Genomic DNA, 17,708 nt, shown 5'->3' on the forward strand with positions numbered 1-17,708 from the left:
TTCTGTGGCAGGAGTCACTTGAGATATTTTTCATCTTCGCCTTGGTGTCGGATGCACTTTTTTTTCATTGAAGTATAATTCAAACTGTCAAAAGTTTCAAAATGTATTCATGCAGAAAAACAACTCTGAAAAACAACGCTCACACAACTCTAGGGAATTAAAAACAGGTGATGCTCCTCCTCGCTTTTAATCCCCTGTTTGTGTGAGTTGAAACCTGAGCTTGCGTTGCTGTCTTACAGAGAAACACATGCTATTTGATGATAATAGATTCTTTTAATAACAATAGTTCAAACAGTTTTGAAAACTTCTACATCATATGACTTTCCCTATCCAGATGGAGTGTGCGAACTTCCTACGAGTCCTGCAGCCCTTCAACAAGACTCACCTGTATGTGTGCGGCACAGGGGCCTTCAACCCAAGATGTGCTTTTATAGCTACCAGCGTCTTCCAACAGGTCTGACTGCAAACACACAGTCGTGGTATTATTATGGCTGGCCCGGCTTAGTAGCTTTAACTCCCATCCATCCATCCATCACAATTTCCTTATGTCTGTGTTATTATTAGCAGTGGGAATTATAGACTAGCTCTTTATACAATAACACCAGCACATTTTGGCTAAGATAACGTTAGTATCAAAAGACACAATTGGATGATAATCAATTGATTGCAAGGAAATTGCACCACATGCTGCTATCGGTGTAACTGAATAAAAGGTCGTCTTTATGCCAAATAGAACCACATGCATGGAAACCACAGAAATGTTTTCTTTTGATATACTGTTCTGTTAAAGTCTTAGGGTGTTCTGAAACTGGACTGCCGAGCCACAAAACTTTTTGGGGAAATGTTTTTGTGCTGTTTATAATCCCACTCTTAACTGTTTTATGAAATGAGCACTGGGAAAGATTTAATTAAAACAACAAAATGAGCGGTTGCTGAAGGCTTTTGCATACTCCTCTATAACAATGTAAATGCTTCGAATTCACTTTTTTTCCCAACTAGTTTTGTATAGTTATCACTTCCTGAAAGAATGTCTATTCTTGTAAATACTGTACACTGTAGTACATTTTCGAAATGTAATACGGTTACACATTTTTACGTCATCCTAAATGCTCAAACCTCCTACTCAGAATGCAGATGCTGCTGATGATTTTGTCAGCCACTTCTATGTTACCGTGGAGGACTCTATTTTTGTGCTCAGCGCAAATCTAGCACAAAGCACAAAGCTTAGCTTCATTATTTTCCGCTTGGAAAAAAAACTTCAGTCCATCCCTTGAACACAATGCAACTTTTTTTTGTCAATGTATGCTAATTAATGCCTTTAAATGAGCATTTTAAAACAAAATACGTTCAAAATTGAATTTAGCATGGCCAAGTATATTCATGTATGAAGGTTTGTTGAGAAATAATGAAGGTATACATATTATTTTACTTGAATTTGAAAGTGCTATTTTGACCAGCTTTTTGTTAGGCAAAAAGCTCAATTTCTTAGCAATGTTTCATCCAATTTTCAAAATTCTTAATGATTTCTACTCAGGTTGACGTGGTGTTTCCATCCAGACTCTGCATTTTGACAGATTTTGCAATGCATTGAACGAATTGATTTTGACAATGATCCTGAGGGTTCAATGCATCCCGTTGTCATAGTTATGAATGAAACTCAATGACATCCACTAAACATCCTCAGAGCTCACCCTGTACTTCCATCAAATTCAACAAAATCGGGTAACACAACCCGTGCCTCAATGTTTTCTTATTTTCTGTGAAACGTTGTTGTTGTTGTGCCGTGTGTGTTCCTACTTCCAGCAACGGCCCCTATGCCCAAGCCTATCAGGCACTGTGACTGTGTTGTCTGCCCCTATGCCCATGCTTGGTCCACAGTTCATTCCGTCTCATCTTTACTACGTCAAATAAGAAATGTACACCCCATTTTTATATGTATATGAATGTAAATGTCATCCCATTAACAAACATTTTGATACGTACTTTGATACATGGGGGACGGTACATTTTAAAGTGTAATAATTGTACTCGGTTTGCTTCCATGGGATTATGTTTTGATTTGATAAGGTACAACTCAGTGAATTCACTCGTCAGGACTGCAAATGTGACATTCGTCCAAGATTAGAGAAATGTATTTGGAGCTTTTTGTCATGTTTATAAATGGGTAAAACCACTATTTAGTTCTCGATAGTATGAATGGCATTATGAATACACATGAATTTCCTGCCACTTGTGCGACTGTGTGGTCGAGTAACTTGTGCGTGCGTGTGTGAATTTTGTATGTGGGACCAGCTAATCCCATGAAAGACCATGCAAGATCAGAGCAGGTGTTCAGACATGGTGCTTAGAGGAACTAGTGGTGCTGACTGGTTTAAGACTAGACTTAACGCTTTTTAAAATCCTTCCACTTAGCCTACTAACCCCCAATTTGCCATTTACTAGCACGTGGGAAGTGTGTGTGTGTGTGTGTGTTGTATGGAATAAAGTCTGATTAGCCAGTTCCAGGAAAAAAAAAAACTCTCCTTCATAGCCTAGATTTAATACAAAACTAAGTAAGCCGTGTCTCTGTTTGGGTCTCCAGTCAGGACAGCAGACCCTCTCGTACAGCCAAACTGAATGCGGGAAGGGCAAATGTCCGTACGACCCCTTTCAGAAAACAGCCTCAGCGGTCGTCGGTAAGTTGGTCTTCTCAAAGCACGACTTCAGTGAGGTTTGGAGCGGAGATTGAAGAGCTGAAGTGTTTCTCTTATGTCGTGTAGATGGAGAGCTGTATGCTGGCATTACTTCAGACTTCATGAGCCGAGACTCTGCCTTCTTCCGTAGTCTTGGCAACCGACATGTCATCCGCACCGAGCAGTACGACTCCACCTGGCTGCAGGGTAAGAACAAAAACATACTTAAAAGTAACAACAGCATGTGCCTTTCGTTCAAACTTTTTTAAGGGAGTCAGGAAATGTTTTTGTTTTTTTAGTTCAATGTCATTCAAAAGATCATGAACAATTCCCTTGGAATTCACTTTATTATAGGCTCCTTTGTGTTTTGTTGAAATTTATGATCGATTCACAGCATATTCTAAACAATTGAAGGTTTCTTGATGGGATACTTGTGGTCGTCCACAGCAATGGATTTCTAGTTCCATTTACTTTTTTGTTGTCTGCTTATTGTTTTATTATTTATTTTATTGGAATTCTTAAAAATTCCTGGCCCAATCAAACATCAACACCCTTATGCTATGCAGTTGTGGGGCTTCATTGGTCTCCTAAAAAGTGAGGATTCTGTTTCTGCATTTTCTCCATGTGTAAAGTACCCTGCGACATTTTCTGTTGTGATTTAGCACAATGTAAAAAAACAAAACAAAAAACTGATTTGAATTAACAGAATGAATTCGATCAACTCAATCTGAAATACACAATACATATACAACTGACTCTTTAACATGTGAAAAATGTCAGCGAAGCAATGAAGGCGTCCAGTGGTGAAAGCATCAGTGTTAGAATAAAAGTGGTTTTAAGTGATGAAGACATCTTAGCCAGTGGCCAATATGGGCTTGGCGAGCTCTAGATTAAACAATAACATTGTGGCATCACTCTCAAACTTAATTGGTGTTGTGATGTTGCAAGTGTATCCAAACTATTACATGGTAACGCCGAAGCCCCAGCTGGGCCTTTGTATTTTTTATCCAGTCGTTGTAGAGTAAACAATGATGAAAATGGTCAACGTTTTTGTAGCTGAGTGACGTTCTATATGATTGAATCCATGTCAAACCATCTCCTGAACGCTGCCTAGTGTTTTGCTGTCGTCTGCTGCTGATAACAGATACACTACAAGATGACTTTCTCTTGTGTATAAGATGAACTTCGATCGCTCTTTCTCTCCCTCTTGCTCTTGCATTTGCTCGTGAACAAGTAAATGTGCAATCAGTCGCAAGTTACGCAACAGATGAACTTTTTTTTCACCCCCCCTGCCCCCTCAATGTCCTTCGTTCGCCAGATGCCCATTTTGTGCGGGTCGCGCCACTGTCTGAAACAGATAATCCAGAAGACGATAAGGTCTACGTGTTCTTCACCGAGCGCGCTCAGGAGGCCGAAGGGGCCGCTGGCAAGGTGCTCTACTCCAGAGTGGCCCGGGTGTGCAAGGTAAGGTGCCGAGATGTTTGTGTCCAAAATTCACTGATGCCAGCTGTATTTGTTTACATGCTTCTATCAACCCCAGACTGCTTGTTTATTTGAAAGTGTTTGCCTGCACATGTCAGATACGTGCTTAGCGGTGCATGTGTCTGAGTCCGTGGAGGTGTGTGTTTTTGGAGAAAGTTTTGTTTGGACGTTCCTGCCACATCGTATAGATAATCACACACACTGAGACTGTTTATGTTTGTGACTATCTCTGTATCTGCTGCATCCTCTTTTGCTCTCGGATTGATCGTTATGTGTGGTGATGTTTGCATTTTTTAAATTTTTTTCCACAATTTCTCTGTTTGAAAAAAAACAAAGGAGGATTATTTCTTTGTCATTTTTTTAAACTTCTTTTATAATTGATATTGCTCACTTAGCCATATTGTAACGAGCAGCCAGGTTGCTTGCTATGCTTTCAACGTCTCTTTAAATTCCGTTTCTAGTTTTATGGTCTTCCTCACAGCTTTTCTCTTAGCCATCTCTGCTACCCTTTCTGTGTGGTGTCGCAAAAAAATGCCCCAAAAAGGCTAGAAAAAAGCAACACACACTCGACCAGTAAGGTCTTTAAATGCCCAATGAGCTAAATTCCCAGGAAATACAGTAAACTGCCGTCTCTCAAGAGCAGTTTGCTTTTGTAACTTTCAGAAAAATGTGGTCAAATAAAATATATTGTGACTTTGATTTTAGAACTTCCACTGTATTTGAGCTACCTGTACTGTCATTGGGTAAAGGTAGTTGGAAAGTCTTGACACTGTTTCAACAGCTTTGACGTGATTTTTTATTTATTTATTTTTTAATTTGAATGTGATTTGTTTCCGTGTTTTTGTGTGCAGAATGACATTGGTGGCCAGAGGAGTTTGGTCAACAAGTGGAGCACCTTCCAAAAGGCTCGTTTGGTGTGTTCAGTCCCAGGACCAGATGGCCTGCAGACACACTTTGACCAATTACGTGAGTACAATCAGTAATAAAACCTCATATGTGCAGTAAAACTAAAATATGTCACTGTTAGTCGCAGTAACAACCTTGTTACCATCACTTCGTAAATTTTTTTTATGTTGTGCATATGTTGAGCTGAGTGTGAAGCAACAAGTTTTTGCTTGAAAGAGATGTAAAAGTGTACAAGCCCCAACCTCTGTGTATCTGAATAGCTCTGCTGTTACCACGGTGATCAACAGCCGTGTCGGTCACCTTGAGTCTGTCAACGTGCCTCAGCCTTAGTAACCATGGCAACTGGCCTCAACAGTTAGTTGCTGTGGTTTTGTTCATTATCAGAAGTGTCCTTTGGGGGTTTGTGCATGTGGTTTGGAGCATCTCTATGCTGGTGTGTCTTCACTTTGTCGAGTTCTCTTTTTATTCAGTATGGTTCCCTCAGTCTGTGGTTTAAGCAAAAAGCAACAATTTGAGTCGTTTTATGCAATGCGAAAGAACAAATCCAGCGTAGGTCATATGTTGCACTTTAAATGGGGCATGCCGAAAAACTAAAAGAATTAAATGGTGTGTTTTTTTTGTTTTTTTTTGCAAAATATCAAACAAGTAAAACAAAAGTCAACCTGCGAATTTAAAAGGAAATGTTAAAAAGTTCAGTCTTATATTGAAACAAATTATTTAAGACCAGTGACAAAGACGTTTGTGCAACATTAACAAGCATAGACAGGGTGGGCCCAAAGTTGGTATATTCATTTATTTATTTATGACGCTGTGATGAATGGCAATAAATTTGAGTCAAGAACAAATAAATTGCATTCAAAAGTATTTGGACTGGTACAGAAGGCAGAAAGGTAGTTTTAAGCAAAGGAAGGAAAATAAAACAAAAAAAGCTAAATAAAAAAGTGGATGGAGTGGTGAAGACAGAAAGAAAGGTAGGAGGGAATGGAAGGAAAGGAGAACAAATGCAGATCTGAAGTGGAAGAAGGAAGGAAGGCAGCAAAGCAGGTTTAAGTGAAGGAAAGATGGATTGAAGGAGGCATAAATAAAATAGAGGTGTGATGGAAGGCAGAAAAGTCAGATTTAGTAAAAGATGGATGTAAAGATGGATGAATAAAAAGCAGATTTGAGGAAAAAGGCAAGGAAGGAGGTCAGGAAACAAAAGATGCCTGATAAAAAGAAGATCCAGGGGAAGGAAAGTAGGAAGCATGTGAAATGGAGGACGTTCCCAATACAAAAAAACTGAAAAAGGAAAATTTCCATGCTGTGTGAAACAGTTGTCATCGTAATAATCTTTAGCAATTGTGCAAGCGATTTTTCATATCAAATTTCTAATTTTCGATCAGAAGTGATCGGTTTTCTGTGAGTCCCTAAAATTTTGGTTGACGTTGCGCTCACAAGCATTAAAATTTTGAAGTTCCTCTTTGTTTTTTGTTTTTTTTACAGAGAGCCCTGAATAATTGCGCCCGGTGGGTCAGGGGTGTGCTATTACAATATTTTTACAATAATCATGATAACATTCAATGAATTTATTTCTACAATGATTCAGATGGATTAGCCCATCCTGTTGTCATATTTCTGAATGAAATACAATGACATCCACCTCAAAGGGCCGCAGAGCGCAGAATCTGTCAGCCTGTGCCTCAACCAAATCAACCAATATCCCGTTACGCCACCTGCCCCACCACTTGCAGCTGCTTTTTTCAAGCCTCAAATCTAGCCTACTTTATGTCCCCAAATTGCCAGATGCGCCGGGGGCGTGGCAACTCCATCCACTAGAACATCTCGAAAGGCACAAAGCAGTCCCAAACATGGGAAAACTAGACTTGCCCGGCATGAAAATGAAGATGCACTCGTTTTTATGCCAAGCGCTCAAGCGCCTGGCCACCAAAATAGGGCCCAAAGTCATGCAATTTTATTTTTGGAGGCAAGAATTGCAAACCAGATCCCGTCTGATGTAGGAAACACTCCAGTGGAGCCTGAAGGCAGTTTGGAATACAACATTTTCGGAGCAATATTCCTCTTATCCACACACTAACACTGATACTGATACTGGAGAGCTCATCATCAATAAAAATAATTCCATAAAGACTTTTAAATGTATGAAGGGTGCCTTTGCAGGTGTCTGCCAGCAATGCCCTTAACTGCAAAACCAAGCTTGATTAAATTTATTAAAGAAATATACTCTATTTTATAGCGTTAAAACAAATTGACATCCTTCAACTTCAATATTTGAAACACTTGTTTTGGTTTCAAATAGTGCGCATTTGCTACATAAATTATACATTTGGAGAGGTGCAGACTTATTTTCTACATAGCCACTTTGGACCTGGCCGTGAAAAAAAAAAAAAAAGAAAACAACACTTCTTGATCATTTGTTATTCCAGGCTGAAAAATATTTTATTTTGAAAAGCGACTTGCTTCTCTCCGTTACATCGTACTTTTGATGCATGTCATACACATAATGCAGTGAGCAAAAGTTGGCGGCCCGCAAAAGTTAAGGACTTGTATGAACCGGTCCGCGGTGGAGGACCACGGCTGTAGAGACATGCAGAGAGAAAACATGGAAATTTGGAGTGTGTGGAGACAGGACTGGTTTCTTATCTGCAGTTTTTGTTAACAGAGGACGCACAAAGTAAACTTCAGGACCCTTATGTTTGTTGAAAACTAAACGCGCCCATCTGAATGAGCATGCTGTGTACATTAAGACATTGAATAAATCATGCATAAAGTCTGTTCCTTGCACGTTGTCAGCTCCATATGTAGGCACACAAACTTGCACTCACAAGTATCGCAAGCACATCCAAACTCAGACTTTGGACTCGTTAGCAACATAAATATTTCATCCCAGCGGACCCGTGGCTTTCTTTGTTTTAGCCATCTGATAAAATTGCATCGAAATTTGTTTGTGAGCCACACAAACAGACAGACACTCTTGCAAAAACCGCAAGCCCCTACGCGAGGGATTAAGCCATCAGGTTAAGAATGCTGTCAGTGCTGTGTTTATGCCACGCTTAACCACACAGAAACACTACAAATTCCATAGAGCCTTGTGGCATCTGCTGGTCCCTCATGGTGGGGAACAGTGGTTAACACCTGGATGTACGTGTGATTGTGTGAGGTTGTGAGGTGGTCAGGTGACACTAAACAACCTCCATAAGAAGCATTCCCATAACCCTTTGCTTCAGGGGTCAAGGCCATTTCCATGTATGTAGGCCATGGGGACAAGGCTGGGTTGTGAACCTTAACGTATGTCTAAACGCAATGTTAAAAGGCTTTTGCAGAACTTCTGGATTGTTTATAGTCCAACATGTTACTCAAGTCATCTTTGGTTATGAATTTCGCCAGGCGCGTCTGGGTTTATGTGTCAAACTCATCTAATGCAGGACTGTTTACACAGTCTTCTGAATAGACACAGAGCTGCTGCTCATAAACATTATTGGATGAATGTTATGACTCTTGACTCGAAATAGCATCTAGGTTACTGTCAAGGTTTACGAATGCAACACACAAGAATTTGAACTGGACAATTTTCAATAAATATGTAATTCATTGCACATTCACAAAACAGTTGCCTGAATGAAACCTAAATTTACTGAAAAAAAAAACAATGTTTAAGTGCAATATTAATATAGTTTGTACCGGTACCTTTGTCCAACTATTTTATACGTTATTATAAATCTAATGAAAATGAAATCATGCGATTTGCTGGAGTCCAGTAAAATGCGACGTTATGCATGACAGTTTTTTGACATTAGTGTGTAAAAATTAGGTTTAATGAAATCAAAATAGTTTAAAATATGTACATATTTGAATAATTTCCCAAATTACGATAAAATTAATTGATATAAGATTCCACTAATTTCCTGCTGACTATAAGGTGTACTTTACAAACGAGCTGTTTCAAAAAGGAAAATATCCTCTTTATCAAACACATCCTTAATGTGGACACAAGTATGGTGCAGTTGGTTTTAATTTGAAGTAATGACTCCCCCATGGCACAAGATTGCCGTACGTCATTGTGAATTCATACAGCATGCACTCACTTGGTTCCACTCATGTGCTTCTGAGTGTTGATGCAACACGTGAAACTGTGAGTCAAACGTCCACTCAACCATAAACACAGACAGTCGAGCGTGTTTACTGTTTCATGTCTAGTGGATGACATTCTCACTGCCTTTTTTGACTGAAATGCCTTCTGGTAAGTACTAGCAGACACGAGAAAGCTATTCTGCTGTTGTCTGCTTTTGTTGCGGAGAGCTAATGTGTGACTCTGGAGTTTTGATCCAAATACAAAATCACGACCATCTGTTTGAATAAGAATTCCCCCAATTCTGACTAACACAAACATGAGGAAGCCATTCTTGTTTACAAATAATACATTTGTTTTAGGCAATAAAAGTGTAATGCCTCTCAAAAATTAAACAACTCTCCGCAGGAAGCATTGGGACTTTACGTGAAGGTGTTGTGCTATTATGCCTCGGAAAAAACAGAAACGTTCCTGCTGTTATTGTGTTGCCATCGTGCAACTTCTGTACAAGGAATGTTTTAAGTAGCATTTTAATTTGGTTTGTGCAAAAATAATTACTAGTGACCATTGCTAATAAGCAAATGTGTCCGTAACCTTACCTGTACATTATTATGAGTATTTTAAAAGGACTATGCATTTAATGTATGTAAAATCAAGCACCAACTGTTACCCAACATTACTTTAAAACAGGCGTGGGCAAACTACGGCCCGGGGGCCACATGCAGCCCATTAAACGTTTTAATCCGGCCCGCCGAACTTGAAAAAAATTAAATGAATAAAGATTGTTAATGTTTTATTTTCTAAACATTGTGGTTTTTCAAACATGTCATGCTTTTGTTCACTTTCATTTCAAATTAAATTGATTATTTTCTCCGATGAGGTGAGGTTACCAAAACTCTCCATCCATCTGCTCCTGGTCCGGCCCCTCTGTCAAATTTTAGAACCCAATGTGGCCCGTCAATCAAAAAGTTTGCCCACCCCTGCTTTAAAACAAACCCTCACTGTGATGGAATATGTCGAGAACATACAACGAAAGAAAGAAACATAGAGAAATAGGCGCCTTGAATGTAAAATGGATTTACATGTATGACTCACCCTACAGAACACAAACACTGTCAAATTAATCTCAAGTCTTGTTTAATACTTTATTACCTCACCAACAAAACACCTCCTATGTGAAGTGGGCATGAAAAGATGCTTTGTTATAACACGGAAGATTGATTGCGTTTAGATCCCTCCAATCAGAATCTTCTATCCATCATAGCTTGTGTAAGAAGAGTAGGAAGAGTTTTTGCAAAGGCAGCATGGGAGGTAGATAGAGGGGTGGAAATGGCTGCTTGCCAGAAGAGGAGGTGAAAAGAAGGGCTTCAAAGGAGGTGAAGAGGGGAAACAATGAAGCAGGACAAGAGGGAGAGGGTGGAGGTTAAAGCGCCTGGGTGTTGACCACACCAGAGGAGGAAGGCGAGGGGGGTGATGAGCTAAAGCCAAAGATTTAGTTGGAGGTTAGAGAGGGAGGAGGAGGAAGCTCAAGAGGAGAGCTAGAAGGGGAGTTGAGGCCGTTATCTGCTCCACACAGGGCTGATTATCGAGCCGGTCAGAAGTCCAATCTAACATAAGATGAGAAGGGGAGGCAAGCATGATGAAGGGATGGTTGGAGGAGGGAGGTGGCAATAAATCGAGGAAACATTTCATCACAAGATGGCGGATGAGGATGAAACCAGAGGCAAGGACCGAACCCGGCCTGAAGATATTTGCCCCCGCAAACAACACACTCAAGTGAAGTGAAGCGGAAAGAGTGTGAGGGGAGATGGCGAGGCAAGGAGGGGGATTGAGGTTAATTGGCATGGGGTGGAACGCACATTCGTGGATCAAGGAGGAGGGCAACGTGGAGGTGTCGGGGCAACGTCAAGGTTTTCGGAGGTGATGTGTATGACAGAAACTACTTCACAAATCGCAAAGAAAAGCTTTTTTGAACACGTTGCAAAGTTGCTTTTGAATGTTGAACATGTGTTTTCATGTGGACACATTTTCACCCTCACAAATTACTTCTCACTAAAATATTTTCATACTGTAAAAAGGAAAAAAAAAACCTTTGGAATTACTTGGTTGTCATTGGACAGAATTTAAAGGTTGAACAGTGATCATTTGGATAGCGATTATATTATTGGAAAAAAAAAAAACATTGTAAGCCTGAAAATTCACAGTGAAGTCAACCGTTTGAAATTCTACCAAAAATAAGACAATGAGCAAAATGGTAATGATGATGCCGGAACACAAAAGAAAACATTTTGTTAACCTTTATCACTGTTTTTAAGTTGTTACTATGAAGAATAATACAGATGTACAACTTCTTTTTGCACTCATGTGACAATTGAGCAAACTAAAATGTTACTCAAAAGCTAATTGTATTTTTTTTTATGCTGAAATTTCATCCAGATTATTTTAAATCAGAACAACAAACCAACGAGTCACACAGCCTCGTCTTAGCATTAGTGTCCTTGTAAAGTGGTCTGGACTTTTAGGACGGGCCGCTTGTGAAGGACAACGAGTGGAGGATGTCAGCCGTCGCCAGAGGGCACACAAATGTGTCAGACAAAAAAGATGGAGCAATCGAAGAAATAAGGCCAACAGCCTGGAGGGCTGAAGGAGCAGACAAGATTGAAGTGAGACTATTAATGGCACAAAAAGACAATGAGAGCTGTGTGGCCACAAAGGGAAGAAGGTATGTTGGCATTCATGGTGACTGGGTGGTGGCGGGGAATCGGGGTCTCTCCCTTGGGGGCGACGGCGAGACAATTATTTGGATGAGGAGGCGGAGGAGGAAGATGGGCTTGATACTGCAGGTCTGCAGGCTAGACAACACTATCTTCCCTGAGGGGGGAAATGGCTTTTTTTTTGTTGAGGGACTAAGACAAGAACAATACTCCCGAGAAAATAGGGCAGACTGACAGACAGATAGGCAGATGGACGGGGGAGATAGAATGATTAAGACAGCGGCGAGGAGGGAGGACAAGGGCGGGATGTGGGTTCGGAGTGAAAGTGAGAAACAAAGAAAACGAGAGCAGCCCGGGGGGGGGTCTTGAGTAGCTCAGGTGGATTTGAGCAGAAAGGAAGATGATGGGGGCTGAACACCTGGTCAGAAGATAAAGAGAATGGGAAATGGAGGACAGATGGTGAGACAAAGAAACGCAGTCGTGAGCCTCTCAGGGGTGCCGAATGTTCAATAGTGTTTCAAAATGTTCAATATTCAAATGGTCAGAATATATTTAATTTTTTTAAACTTTTATTTGATCAAGTGTACGCCAATTATTATCCTTATATTTTTTTTGAATTCATGAGAATACAAACAATTTGAAATAGTTTTGCCAGCTTTTATTGATTAATAAATTGGTTGCATGAAAAACGGTACTTGTATGAACTGATACAAGGCACTGAAGAAAGTTTAGTACCACCGCTATATTTAACTTATATATTAAATAATAATATAGATATAATATTTAAATAGATGGACCAGTGTATGTTTGATTTTTTTTTTTGACCATTTCTCCTTTCTTGATTATAAACCTAATTTGACTTTTGTCACAAAACAAAAGGAGCTTATTTCATTTGTTTTATTTCTGTTTGAGGAATGTCCGTGTGTGTGCTTTACTTTCGCTCCTGCGTGAAGGAGGTCATGTTACATTTGCTAAAGTTAAATAATAAATCATCAGGATGAGGGCAGAGGCAGAACTCAGGCAGAGCAGCATTAAATCACACCTGATTTAAAGCGTGTCACACTGTGATAAAAGTAGATTTTTTTTTTGTCAAGCAGAACTGTAAATAAGAGAGATGTCTTCTTTAAACCCTGAGAAGAAAAATGCTTTGTATATGCGTCTTCTCTATTTTTGTTATGCAGAGCTGGATGCACAAAGACAAATAGACACCAAAGATTCTGAGATCTTCTTATGGGGGTGTGATTTAAAAATAAAAAGTTTTTTTTTAAACTCATATAAAAGTTTGGAATGTTTAAATGTCACTTAAAACATTGCCAGTGACGATGTCTGACAGATTTTCTATCCAAAAATTTGGACGTCAACCATTATTCAGGAACAGGTTTTTTTTTAAATACCTAAAACCGTACTCCAAAAATTCTTGGGTCAAAAATAACCCAATTTTGGATCGAAAACGGTCTGATTCAGTATTTAGGTCAATTTGATAAACCTTGCATTGTTTTGTACAAAACTATGCATGTTTTATTTTTTACTAAAAGAACCCAAAAAGTTGGGTCAAATTGACCATTTTTAAAAATTTTAATCCAAAATCGGGTTATTTTTTTTTACTCAATGCGTTTTCAGTGTTGGGTTTCACTGTCCAATTTCTATCCAGGACTGTTGCTCAGCACATTGAGTCACACTTGAGAGGTAGTATTGCAATAATACAAACTGTAGGATAAATACATCATGTTAAAAATAAATCAATAAATATTTGATTCCCAGAGAAATTGTGGACGAATTCGCAGTAAAGCAAGTTGTCTGTTTGTGTTTTTTTTCCATTTCCTGCAAGTTTTTAAATTCTTTAATTACTTGTACTGCATTGGTTAACTTCTTATGTCAATTACTCTCCAAAATCTTTGCTTTTGATATTTTACTTGCAACCTGTTTGACACTGTTTGAGTGTGTGAATGCGTGCGTGAGATTAATTTCCATCCAGGGACCTATGGGTCCATGGAGGCCACCTGAAGCAGAAGGAACGTCAGGAATGTGGGAACAGCGAGACGCTTTGCTGTCTGTCATCAGAGGAGGGGAGAGAAGAGGGGAGTAGCATAGAGGAGGGAGGAGAAATAACAGAATTCAGTTTCAGTCTGCGGTGGTGCACGAGTTTCGGCACTTTTTGCATCTCAGCTCTGCTTCCTTCGCAAAGATATGCTTTGAGAACAGGTTATCAAAATTGTTCTTTACCTTTTGGTAGCACAAGCGCGATATCATCACACTCGTAGATGATCACAGCAAGGCGGACTAAAAACATGGTCAGCAAAAAGTAATAACTTTTTTTGTTGTTTTATTGTGCAAATTAACACAAAAGGTTTGCTTTTAGCGTGTAGACTAATCAGTGTAGAAATGTCGATTTATCTTTTGCAATATTGTCCTTTTGCATTTCAAAATCAACTGCAACGCATTGCACAAAGATGACAAATATGCTGGATGTGCACAATTTACTGACACTAAACACGTTTTATAGCAGTGAAATTAGAAGTTGTAGATCCACCATTCAAAAACAAAGGGTTTGAAGCAAAAAAAAAAAAAGCAACATAAACACATGCTGTGTTTTTTTTCCCAGTGGAAAGGGCTCTTGTGCACAAAATTGCCATCCAGCAAACCAAGTGCAACAACACACTCACTCACCTGGGCGGATGAAATTGCACTGATGCTGGTGACAAAAGGTTGCAGGTTTTGGGAACAGACGCACAGCTTGAGTAAGAGGCAATGCAATGTCAACAACATGTCAGTCAACTTCAATCTGCTATGTTCAAAATGAAGACCAAAGACTGAGGTGTGCCAGCGTGTGCGCGTGTGAGACAGCAGGTGTTGATTCTCCTGTGGCTGCTGCGGCACTTGCCTCTCCAACTGTGTTTGGTTATAAACGGCTCCTGATTCATTCCAAGTAACTTGGCATCGTTGGTCACACAGTCAGACCGATAGATGCATCAGAAAGAGAATAGCGCCACCTCCCCCACAGTCAAACACTCTTCCACACAAAGACTCACAAATACACGTTGATATAAATCCAGTTATGTACTCATCCATGGATTTGTTTAGTCTGTCATAATCATGTCATTATTTAAAAAAAAACATTTGATTGTATTATAATCCTTTTCAACTCACACTCCACTGTTGCACGGCATTCATACAAAGGAGAGTGAAAGGAGCGCACGCTAGTGATGGGAAAATGAAGCTTCAAATTTGCTTCATTTTTGCGTCCTGTAGATAGCAATGTTGGTTTTAATAAAGGGTTTAAAAAAAGGCAAGTCAGTGTGCTTTCAGCCCAACAGTGCCATCTACATGACTCAAAAATACAACAACTGGTTCATGAAGCAAATTTGAAGCTTCATTTTCCCTTCACTAGCGCACGCAAACACGGCACTTCTGAGCATGGGGTGTGATTGGGGTGGTTGTTGCCTTGCTCAAAGGCAAGGGGAGTTAGGAACCGCTGAACACATTCATGTATGTATATACACACACACATACAAAATTGTGTATATAGAGCTTGACCTTATGAACGCCCTTAAAAGTGTGGAGGCCATGGATAATAGCGGAACAAAAAAGCTATAAAACACCTGAGTGCAAATTACTCAGGGTGTTGGTGGCGCCAACTTTCTCAGTTAGTCACACCGCATGCTGATGAATACGATAGTTGTCTTAGTTCGCATGAATTAAAGATTGACAGTGACTGGAGTTATTGTATTTGAAATACGACAGTGTGAATAGGATGTTTGTTTGCAACAAGCAAAGGCTGACAAAAAGGTCATTTATTTTATGTAATTTTTAAAGAGAAACGTTTTCAAGTAACAGTAAAACAGGCATGCTTGTGTATTCTTTTTTTTTTTTTTTTTACTTTTCATGAATGCTGTACTTTCAGAAGTTACAGTTGCATAACTTTGAATTCAACTCAGAGCGACCAGCCTTTTGAGTGGGGCCTTCGAACAGACATCGAGTGTGAGAACCCCACCTTAACGTGGCATCCTAAGAAATCAAGCCTCAAATGGCCAAAGGAAATCATGAAGGAGGCCGACGTCTCGCATCATGTCCTCATGATGGCGTGACTTTGGAAAACAGTTTCTGCAATATGATGGTTTCATTTCAAATTGCGTCACCTGGTGGATATTTAACTGCAGTCAAATCAAACAAGGCGACTGCATGGTTAGCACGATGGCCTCAAAGTGCGGAGGTCCGATTTCCGCACCAGCCTTCCTGTGCGGAGTTTGCATGTTCTCCCCGTGCCCGCGTGGGTTTCCTCCGTGTACTCCGTTTTCCTCTCACGTTTCAAAAAACATGCATGGCAGGTTTATTGGGCACTAAATTGCCTCTAAGGTGTGAGTGTGAGCACGGATGGTTGTTTGTCTATGTGTGCCCTCCCTGTGATTGTCTGGCAACCAGTTCGTCGTGCACGCTGCCAACTGCCCAAAGACAGCTGGGATAGGCTCCAGCACCCTCGTGAGGAGAAGCGGTTCAGATAATGGATAATTAATCAAAAGCAAAATGACCACTGGAATAATTTAATTCCAGTGATTATTGCCGATTGATGTGATTTATTTTTATTTATTTTTTTATTTTTTTTTTTGGGGGGGGCGGGGTTGTTTTATTTTACTATCTCTGGGGAAAGTGCATGATGACTGAAATTTAACCATTGTGGAATCAAATTATTTGATATTATCAGTCCTATTTTCATAAATCTGGCACAGTGCGGTCTCACTGTGCACATGGGTGGAGTTTTCTTTCCTTTGTTATTTTGGCAGATGGATGCAGCTAGATAGAGACATTCGTGCCTTTGTGGTTGTGAGTATCGTCGACTTACTACCAAGCCAAAGAAAGCAACCCCGCTCATTCCCTTTGAATTCAGCACAGGAGAGGTGCACACAGTCTGTGACGTGTGTAGAAATAGACATGCTGGAGTCCATGCAGAAGATGGAAACACGCAAAGTACGTTTATAAGAAACACCATGCAGAGCTCTCCTTGCGAATGATGGAAAGTTGACGAAGGTGATCTCAGATTACCACTGCCAGGTGGACACTCTGGAGAACACCTTCCAGCCCAATTGTTAATGTCTGTCAAATTCACCAAATTCATGTTTGCACGCACTTGCGCCACAACTTAGACCTGCATTCACCTGTCTAAGGTCTAGTGTACTTTCTATCACCAAATTATTAGATGTGTACGGGCTGTGTAAAAGAAAAAGCCCTCGGGCATGCCTAGCATGGCGTTTTGCCAAATTTCCAAACTCAACTTGCTCCGGCACAAAAATGAAAATGTGCCAGTTTTTATGCCGAGCGCGCGCGTCCTGTCTACAGCCCACGATTTTATGTCCAGTGGACACTAATGTGATTTAAAATTTTCAATCACATCATTTGGTCACAGAATGCAAACAATACAATTCTGTCTGTTGACTTTAAGAATGTGTCTCCTGATATCGCTCTTCAACATTCTCTCTCCACAGAGGATGTCTTCATCCTCCATGGCAAAGACAAGAAGAACCCACTCATCTATGGCCTGTTTACCACTTCAAGGTACCACTCAACACTGTTTTGTAATCGTGTTGCATGCCATGATGGTAGATGCCAGCATGATGGTGGGTGGGAGTCGGCAGGAAATCACGCTGCGAGCCGAGATCTGAGATTACACAAGGTGGAGGGTAAAAAACACTGAATCATGGGTATTGATCAACTGCCGCTGTTATATTTAGCTACAGGACTGCACAAAAATCATGAGAGCTTTGAGCATGAGTCAAGGAACTGTAAAAGAAAAAAAAAAAAAGTATTCTACGAATATAGAGGCGACAAATAAGAGATGCCTCATGAGATTTTTGAGAGTTTCTACACGCAGAGCAA

General features: G+C 40.1%; 1 protein-coding gene across 4 annotated transcripts in view; it reads left to right on the forward strand.

The window, feature by feature from the left end:
- sema3h (sema domain, immunoglobulin domain (Ig), short basic domain, secreted, (semaphorin) 3H) overlaps nucleotides 1-17,708 on the forward strand; it is a 54,376-nt gene that overhangs the window by 26,643 nt on the left and 10,025 nt on the right. For all 4 annotated transcript variants that reach the window (XM_088290242.1, XM_088290240.1, XM_088290241.1 and 1 more), the window contains 6 exons: nucleotides 335-454; nucleotides 2,582-2,675; nucleotides 2,760-2,879; nucleotides 3,991-4,136; nucleotides 5,006-5,120; nucleotides 17,318-17,387. In XM_088290242.1, the coding sequence (XP_088146368.1) occupies nucleotides 335-454; nucleotides 2,582-2,675; nucleotides 2,760-2,879; nucleotides 3,991-4,136; nucleotides 5,006-5,120; nucleotides 17,318-17,387 (665 nt within the window). The remainder of the gene's footprint in view (nucleotides 1-334; nucleotides 455-2,581; nucleotides 2,676-2,759; nucleotides 2,880-3,990; nucleotides 4,137-5,005; nucleotides 5,121-17,317; nucleotides 17,388-17,708) is intronic.

The sequence above is a fragment of the Idiotropiscis lumnitzeri genome, chromosome 3, assembly GCF_059441095.1.
Source record: "Idiotropiscis lumnitzeri isolate Australia: NSW breed Sydney's pygmy pipehorse chromosome 3, RoL_Ilum_1.0, whole genome shotgun sequence".
NCBI classification, from domain to species: domain Eukaryota; kingdom Metazoa; phylum Chordata; class Actinopteri; order Syngnathiformes; family Syngnathidae; genus Idiotropiscis; species Idiotropiscis lumnitzeri.